This window comes from Artemia sp. Qi Xiang Cuo, chromosome 1 (assembly GCF_049724085.1).
Source record: "Artemia sp. Qi Xiang Cuo chromosome 1, ASM4972408v1, whole genome shotgun sequence".
Lineage (NCBI taxonomy): Eukaryota > Metazoa > Arthropoda > Branchiopoda > Anostraca > Artemiidae > Artemia > Artemia sp. Qi Xiang Cuo.
Genome location: NC_142794.1, coordinates 40,181,624 through 40,191,186, shown reverse-complemented (window position 1 = coordinate 40,191,186; position 9,563 = coordinate 40,181,624). Strand labels below are relative to the sequence as shown.

The 9,563-nt window shown below is 32.6% G+C and overlaps 1 protein-coding gene across 1 annotated transcript in view; it reads left to right on the top strand.

The window, feature by feature from the left end:
• Positions 1–1,518: 1,518 nt before the first annotated feature.
• The window catches only part of Sf3b1 (splicing factor 3b subunit 1), a 31,474-nt gene continuing 23,429 nt past the window's right edge, over positions 1,519–9,563 (top strand). The window contains exons 1-2 of the mRNA XM_089103610.1: positions 1,519–1,643; positions 9,267–9,451. Coding sequence (XP_088959736.1) covers positions 1,616–1,643; positions 9,267–9,451 — 213 coding nt within the window. The 5' untranslated portion in view covers positions 1,519–1,615. The remainder of the gene's footprint in view (positions 1,644–9,266; positions 9,452–9,563) is intronic.

Below are 9,563 nucleotides of genomic sequence, written 5' to 3'. Positions count from 1 at the left end.
ATTGTCAGTTTAATATACATATACTGATATTTAGTAATCAAAATGTTAATATTATTTGATTTATTAAAGTTATAAAAGTAAAGACATTTATATTTTTTCAGCAAAGTGAAAATCATGCTCTGATCTTGGGAAGGCATAAGGGTTTTGAGCCCAACTCATGATAATTTCTGCTCGTTTTGAGTTTGACTCGGTTATTTATTGTAATTTCTGCTCGTTTTGGTTTTCATTTATTTATCGATGCTGATTTATGGTAGTTTCCCGCTTGGTAGATTATCTAGAGCTAGTATAGAAATATATCTATAGAAATGAATTACATTTTTTTTCACAGTTAGCAGAGCACACTGAAGTTGAAGTAGCCTTAAACTTTGACTTGAAACGTTATAACTTGACCACTTCTTTCAGAAAAGAATTTTGGAGGGTTATTCCGTGTTGATAAGAAAAGAGGTTAAAGATGCAGTTTAGTTCTTCTTGTAGTAAAAGGCACAGGAGCCCTATGGTAAAGGTGCAGGTTTGTTCTCCCTTATAAAAACAACTTATTTCAACAGATACAAAGAAGAATCCCATTTGCGATATTCTGTGGGACCCCAAGGTCCAATGCTAGTATCAAATCCCGCGAGTGGCAGTTTACGCTCGTCAAGTTCTGGCTGTACCAGCCACAAGTGCCCCAGCTAAACGGCTTTTTAGCAGGACAGGACTGATAGTGACTGCAAAAAGATCAATGGCTCCAGGCAGAGTGAACAAACTCACTTTTGTTACATCAATTGTAACTAAAGGGATGTAACCGCTGTTTTAAAATTTTTGGTGTTGTTAAGCTGTTAAGCCATGGTATTTGACTTGTATACAGTGTTTTCTCTATGTTGTTATTTGTTTTGTTTTTTCACTTCTTTTTCGTATGTATTTGATGAACAGGAGATGTTTGAACTTCAAACTTTGAAAGTTATATACACACATTAGCCCAAATAATTAACAAGAAGGAAATGACTAAACACGGGATTTTATAGGAACAATGCGATGTTAAACATAAACACAACAAGTAATTAAGTCAAGTAAGTCGTATTGTTCCTGTATGTTTTTAGCCAACCATTTAAAAATCCTTACTAAAATCAAGGTTGAACGTGCTTGGTGAAGTGGAATTTTATTATTATAGCCAAACCCTCTACAATCCAAATTTATTCCCTCGAATATACCCAGCTGGTACGCCTCACTAGTCAGGTCATAGCCTAAGGCATGCTACCAAAGTTTAATTACCTTAGGGCCATAGTTTATCTCCCCTATAAAGGGAGAATGAAGGTATCTACAACAACTTCACCTAATACCATAAAAACACCTTACCACAATTAGAGACCAAATCAAAGTTTAAGGGACATTCAGTTATTATTTTCCAGATTAACCGAAATAAAACCGAGAACATATTCCTAGAACTAAGACGACGAACGGCGAGTACGAACACAGCTAGTGATTACAAATTTCTTGATATTATCAGTTTCATCAATATCGATTACTTCATTGTCATCATTTCTCAATCATCCCAGAGAATAGAAGATCTGTAGAATTTGCCAGAAATCCGTTACAGTATACGAAAAATCCTTGTCCATTGTTTAAACTTAGGATAGAAATGTCTGTTCCTGCTAAAACACATGAAGGTATATATAACTTATACAAATTGTTGACTAACTTAGGTCAAGGCTAAAAGGGTTTTGCAATTTTAAACTGTTCATAGGTTTGGTTTTTTTTTTCTTTTGATGGTTTTGTAATCCTGCATAATAATTTCCAGGGTACTATTGTATGTTTATCTACCCAAAGAAGGCACTATAAAATTCTGAAAACCAGCCTATTTTAATAAATTCTAAAATTGGCTAGACTACTTACATAATAGGCTAGCTTATAGGCCTATTTACTTATACCTACATAGTTTTAACTATGTATTTTCAGCATAGGATTCTTTTGTTTCAGCTGAACACCCATTAATCAAAGTAACACTGATGGGATTTAAAAATGAAAAAAAATACATGGGAAATAGCCTATGTAATGTGGGCTAGCCCATATATTTGCATGGGCTATTAAAAGGGGCTGAAGCTGAAATAAATTGAGGAGCTTCTAGGAATGATAAAAGTTAATAGCCTAGTGTATGTGAGGCTTTTTGGTAAATTTCTAGCTGGCCACATAAGTTAGCTAAGATGAAAGTGAAAACATAATTTGATGTCTTTTTTTATGCTCTTTCATAATTCAAGAATTGCTTCTGAGGCTAGTTATATCTTAGGTAAAATACTACTTTAGCTACTTTTGGCTATCTTGGAAAGGGGTTAGGTTAGGAAAGTGAAACTTTCAGGAATGGGTCTACAGGCTAAAGTATGTCCAGGGAAGGTATTTTGAAGCACTTGCCTCCACTCCTCCCACTAGAGGGTTCTGAAATTTGCCTACATGACAGGTCTTTATTATGCAACACTTTTTGCATTTGAGTGTAACATTTCAAGCAGAATATTTTCAACAATTTTTCATGAGAAGAACAAACTCAAGAGCAGAGAATATACTGCATTTATAAATCTAAAATATCACCTGACAATAGAAAATGCAGGGTTTTTTCTTGTTCCGAGGCCAAACAGTTTTCATAAAGAAAACAAAATTTGAATCAGAATCAGGTACTTTCAGTTAATTATTTAAATCAGCTGGAGCTTTAACAAGTATTTTTGAATAAAATGCATAAACAGACAATAAATATGCAGGGAATACTAAGTAAGGGGTTCTGTCCATTTTAAATTTGCTTGGTTCTGACTATGAGTTTGGCTCCATGTTTCACTGCAGGTTTCACAGGGAAAATAACCCTTAAGAATGCAAGATACGACAAAAGCAATGCTGTAATCAAAAGCTGATTTAAAGCTTTGATGCTTATAAACCCAAATGTTTTTGCTGCTCAGTTTTTGCAAGATTTTTGGAGAAGTCACAAAAATTCAGGGATAGTGGAAGCACTGAACAGAATGCAAGAGATGATCCAAAAGTAATAACAGAAAGGTGATATGGAATTCTCAGTTGCCATTCTATATGAGTTTATAGTGGCCTGTGTTGTTTTAAATCACTTTTCTGTGAATAGGCAGGGCAGCAGCAGAGTGCACCTGACATTTTGATGGTAAGTCACAGTAGTCCAGTTTCTATGAAGAAAAAAATCATTCAGTGATAACTTATTGTGCCATCTGGCACTGTGCACCCCTAGGCCCTGGCCTAGTGGGCCTATTGGCAAATCTAGGCCAGTAAACGTAGCAGAGGTTAGTCAGAAAATCAAATGAAAAAAATCAAAAACATATTTTGGTGTGGTATACTTTCCCCACAATTGGCTTTTTGTTGTGCAATACAGGACCTATTGAAATTTTGACAAAACAGCATTTTACCTTAATTTTCAGTTGTCAGTTTCTCTTTTCTGGCTTTAGTTCTGAAACATCTAATTCCTGTTATTTGAGTAGAATTTTAAGCAATATCAATGTTTTTTTGTTTTGTTTTCAAAATTTAGGAAATGTATTTGCAGATCTTTTAAACCTTTTAAATTAGAATTGAGCAAAGCTGTGGAAGCAGAAAACAATTTTGTTGTTCTTCATTTAAGCAGAAGATCTATTTTTCAATGTTTCACTTTTGTAACACTCAAATTTTAAAGTTCATCAAAGGTCAGGACCCTCTAGAGGAGAAGGAGTAGAGGTAAATACTTCAAAATACCTTCCCAGGTCATTCTTTAGCCTGTAGACCAATCCCTGAAAGTTTCATTTTCCTAACCTAACCTCTTTTCAAGATAGCTAAAGTATAATTTTACTGTATCTTCAGCCCTTAAAGGGCCCCAAAGGTAGGCCTATTTCATTTTGTAACCACACAAAGAAGTCATCAACACTAGTTAAGTGTAATTGAAAAGTGGTTAAAAATGTATCACTAGTTTGGAAATTGGTTGTTTGGTAAATTTTTCACAGTTCATATTATTCATTTATGAATAAAGTAAACATACTTCTTGATGCCTTTTTTATGCTATTTCTAAATATAATAATCATTTTTGTCACAAATAAATTTTATCCCCTCCCCTATATATACCAATTCAGGGTATATATTTGCACATTTAGGGGGGGGAATGAGGGTAAAGTTTATTTCTGACGCAAATGAGAGGTAAGTTTAAACGCCCCCCCCCCCCCTTTAATCTCCAAATATATACCCTGAATTGGGATATATAGGGGTTGGGGTAAAATTCGTTTGTAGAAAAAATGATTACTATATTCATAAAGAGCATAAAAAAGGTATCAAGTGGTATGTTCACTTTATTCATAAGTCAAGAATATGAACTGCAAAAAAATTACAGGTTCTAATCAAAAACTGATTATATTTGAAAAATACTTGTTTATAACAATTAAAACCTCATTTATTAGGCAACTCAAATATAAACTGTTTTCCTACCATTTGAATGCCATTGTATGCCAAGTATTTTGAATGTCATTGACAAAAATAGTGCTGAATTTTGCAATTCAAAACATTGCCACCGACAATTCTGAGTGTATTCTATTTCAGGGTATTTTGGTACATTTGGGGGGGGATGCATAAATTTCATGGTAAATTTGCAGTTGGCCATATAATTATTCATATAAATACCTTTCAATCAATCATTTATTACCCACAACTACAAGACAACAAGTAGTACAAGTGGAGTATAAACATAATAATAAAAAAGATCATCAACAAACGCTAGCAATTAAATTAAACTAAGAAAAGAACTGTAAAAGACAGTGGTCAGGGCCAATATTACAAAATGCATCAGCAGAAAGCTTTTTGTGTAGGTCACCAAGCTTTTGAGTTACATCTGTACCATAGAAATTTAACTAGGGATTTTTACTTTGGGGCCTCTTTAAGGGCTCAAGATGCAAAAGGCCCCAGAAGCAATTCTTGAATTATGAAAGAGCATTAAAAAAGGCATCAAATGACATTTTCACTTTCATCTTAGCTAAATTATTTGGCCACCTAGAAATTTACCAAATTTTTTTTTTTTAAGTCTTAGTTTTTCTTCTGAGCAAGGAAGTAGCACTGTTAGATTCCCCAACCATCACTTCCCAAACTAGCTAGGAGGTAAATTTGGAGATGTTCCTCTTATTCACATAGGGGTAAGGTGAACAAACTACTCAATACTTTTTTATGCTCTTTCCAAATCTAGCATTTCTTCTATTCACAAATTCAACTTAGGTAAAGTAAACTAGATGCCCACCCCTCACATGCAAGTATATACCATGAATTGTATACATTGTATATATGCAATGAATTTTCCATTATTTATGCAAACTATTAAATCAGTTTGAAGAAAAGTGACTTATGGGGAATTTGGTGGTGGACCTATATAGGCATATATATATATATATATATATATATATATATATATATATATATATATATATATATATATATATATATAGGTCCTGCACCAAATTCCCCATAAGGAATATAGGCTATTTGCAGATTAGTTGGTGGGGTAAAGTTGATTCCTGATGCAAATAAATGTTAAGTTTAGATTCAGGACACTGATTCTAAATGTAGAACTGTTCAAAGGGTATGGCAACCAGGGCAACTGCCCTGGGCACCATGGATAGAGGGTGCCAAAACCATCACCTTCCCCTCCCCAGTGGCGTGTAACCCCATAAGATCAGCCAGCATCAGCTTTCAGTAATAAATCTAGGGCTAAAAAACATACTGTGGGAAGGTATTGTTAAGCTTCTATGTTAACCCTCGTCTCATTTCTATGTCTTAGAAATTTGCCTACTTGACATGTCTTCATAACTTGTCAGACTTAGGGTTGAGGTACAAACAAGACAAATATTGTTTGCTCAACAGAAGGTATTTTCCACTGATGAACCGGATTCTTGAAAAAGACTGAGGAATATCAGTAGAATGGCTCTTGCCTATTTTGATTTTTTGAATTTTGACAAAACAACATTTTAACTTAATTTTCAGTTTTCTTTTTCTCTGGTTTTAGTCTTGAAAATGCAATTCATGTTACTTGAGTAGCATTTTATGCCATAAAAATGTTTTTCTTCTTTATTTAGCAAATGTATTTGCAAATTCTTTGATACTTCATAAATTGGGGATTGAGCAAAGTTGTGAAGCTGAAAACAGCCTTTTGTACTTCATTTAAGCAGAAGATCTATTTTGTAAGGTTTCACTTTATAAAACAAAATTTCTAAATGTTATCAAAGGTCAGTACCCTCTAGAGAGAAAGGAAGTAGGGGTAGGTACTTCAAAATACCTTTCCAGGACATGCTTTAGTCTATAGATTTATCCCTGAAAGTTTCATCTTCCTAACTTAATCCCTTTCCAAGATAGCAAAAAGTAGCTAAACTAGAATTTTACTATTCACTTTTAATATGTTAAGCCTGTTCTCCCTCCTTTCATGCAATTCTTTTAATACTTTATTTTACCATTCACTTTTAATGTGTCAGGCCTATTCCCCCTCCCTTCATGGAATTCTTTTTATAATTTTTATACCTTCCTAGAAATTTGATTGTGTGTGTCTATGTTAATATTAGTACTCCATTAATAGAATATTAACCAGTCCATTATTAATTGTTTGTGTATTACCAGAGCCCAGTCTGTCTTAAAGTTTTATTTTTAATTGTGAGGAAAAAAATATTTGGTTTATTTTTATTTGTTAGTATAGAAAAAAAGTGTAAAAGTGATAACAGTTTAAAATGTCTAAAAATATTTATGTTTAATAATTCATCATTATGTATGTTTTGTTAATTGAACATATATTATTCCTTGTGCTTATAGTCTGGTATATCATTATAATTATCTTTTAAGTAGAATATTCAATACTCTAAACTGATATTCAAATAATTCCTTTTCAGCTTGGAGCTCTGGAACCAAGGATTATGAAGATTTTTATTTGTTTAACTTTTTTCTCTTGTCCACATACCCTTCTTACTTCCCAAACTGGTTTGTATATGTAGGCCTATCATAACTTTTGTGTTGGTTTAGTTGTGAAGATTACTACAAGAAGATATATATATTTAAGGTCAGATATGAGCAAGTAGAAAGGAATGGAATTTTTTTGTATGTGTGTGCATGTGTAAGACAAGAATGTTGTAATAATGGTAAGCTTAAAGACATGCTATGTATTATTCAATGTCTTTATGTACAAACTATGGGTAACTACTCCATTGGAAACTTCAGGAAATGGCATTTTGATGTTCATGTTCTCATATTTGATAAAATTTATAGGTTTATCTATGTTGTGGGCATAAAACATAATTGGGAAAAAGATATGGAAGACAAATTCTGAATTTTGGTCTCTTTGAGACCAAAATTTGCTTTCCTTATTTGCAAATTAATCTTAATGAAAAAAGTATATGTTTTTTAAGAATATATAGACACTACAAAAATAATATAAATCTCTGGGTGCTGCCAAAAGGCTAACATAAATTATGCTGAGCAATGAATATTTATTTTCTGTTTGAAAGAAACTTCATCTTCACGTTTTCTAATTCCAATTGCCTATTCATCTTTTTCAGACTATTCCTTTAATTACCTTAATTTGCACTTCAGAGCAAGAAATATAGATTGTTTATGTTCTTCCTTCTTAGTTTTGCTTAGACTTATTTGTAATTTTTGTGCAAACTTTATGTTAGCTGCTTTGAAATATCATGCCTTGCTATAGAAGCACAAGTTTTGTTAAAATCAAGGAGAGGCATCCTCTCCCTTTGCAACATATGTTTGAGATTTGATCCTAAGTTTTCAAAATTCCTTAATAAATCACTGAGGAGTAAAGTAACAATAAGAATTTTTTAAGACATTAAGGGAGTCATTTCCCCCCCCCCCCCTCCTCATTCTTCTCACTGATAGATATATAAATGATGGCTTTTTTGTTGCAAATTTAGTTAGAACTTCTATTTTGCTGTCAAATGACTTTTCTCTGTGTTAAAATGACAAAGTATGTTTTCCATTAATTTTTGAATATGTGATATTTGTACCACTAGCACTTTTATTAAACTGCATAAAATGCTGAATAAATTGTTATTTGCATACCTCTACTGCTTCAAGTTTGTATTTTTATTTTGGGGCTATTCTTTTTTTTCTTGGCTATTAGAGTTGTAATTGGAAAATCATTATAGCTATAATTAAGAAGGATTGCCAATGTCCTATGACATACTGCATTGGGTGTAATTTCTGAATTAAGTTCAATTAGTTTTCAAACAGCCAAAGCAAGTTAAATTATCCCTCTTGTCCATTTCCTTTGCATTTGCAAATTGATGACTATTTAAGTAATACCTGAATTTTATGTTTATTTTTCTGCCCATTCTTCTTACAAATATAATAGGTTGCAGTTAGTTTATTGATATTAATCTCTTTCTTAGGGTATTTGGAACAGAATGCTGCCTGCCCTATATTGAAGAGGTTAGTATAGAAAGAGAGTTTTAATTGTGATTTATGTATGGGTTACTTGTTATTTATTGACATTATTTTTTTTTATTAGATATACATCTTTTTAATGTGTATAAGGGAGGCATTGAAAGGTCAACTTGAAAGTAGTTTATTGGTTTATGTTAATAGTGTTTTTCTTCTCAACTCTGATTGTCATGATAATTTCAAGAGCTTGAGATGGTGGAAATTGAGGATTTGCTACAGTGCACATTTTCTTATTGAAACATATTTTTTTAGCATTTAGAAAAATAGGGAGAATCTACCAAGAATGACAAAGATCTTCCAGAAAAATCTTGAGCAATATGAACTGAAATTCATTCCCTTGTTTTTTGTAAACGCTGATTCCCAATGAGGTATTTTTTTAGTAAGATCAAGGTTTGGTTAGTGCTAATCCTTGGTATTAGTTGAATCAAAATCCATTTTCAGCAATGGTTTAGCATGCTGAACTGGAGTAAGTCAAAAGCCCTAGTTCAACTAAAGGCTCATATACAATAAGATTTTATTGATACTGAGAATCAGCTAGCACTAATTTGAAGCAACCAGAATTTTTCTAGGATTTTCTGCCAATCAGAAGCTTCCATGATAAATCTGGTTGGCTCAAATTGGCACTAGCAAAATATTAATATTTAGTAAAATCTTATTGTGAGTGGGTCTTGACCTGAGCTTAATTATGGCTGGCAAATCACAGAAAACTTAGGAATTACAATCATAGTGTTAAGTCATTATGCAACTGTATTTACAAACATTGTTAGTAGATTATTTTTAACAACACTGTTTTCAAAGTTGGTAATATATTCTTATATAATGGGTTTTGTAACATTTTATTGTTTTGATTGCAGATATTGAATCCCAGATTCGAAGCATCCAGGAGAAGAAAAAGACATTGGCTGATGGAGAAACTGCTGAGAAGAATGGAGTTGGTCTTGGTGAGAGTGGTTTTTTTGACATAGATATTTATGATGCTGCAGCCAAAGGAAAATATTCAAACTATGTCACTTCAATTGCACCCAATGATGAACCTGATGTAAGTATTTTTGTATCTAAATATTGGTAATTGGTAAATATTGGTAATTGGTAAATATTGGTAATGTATCTAAATTTTCTCTAAATATTGGTAACTTTTACTTATGGTGGGT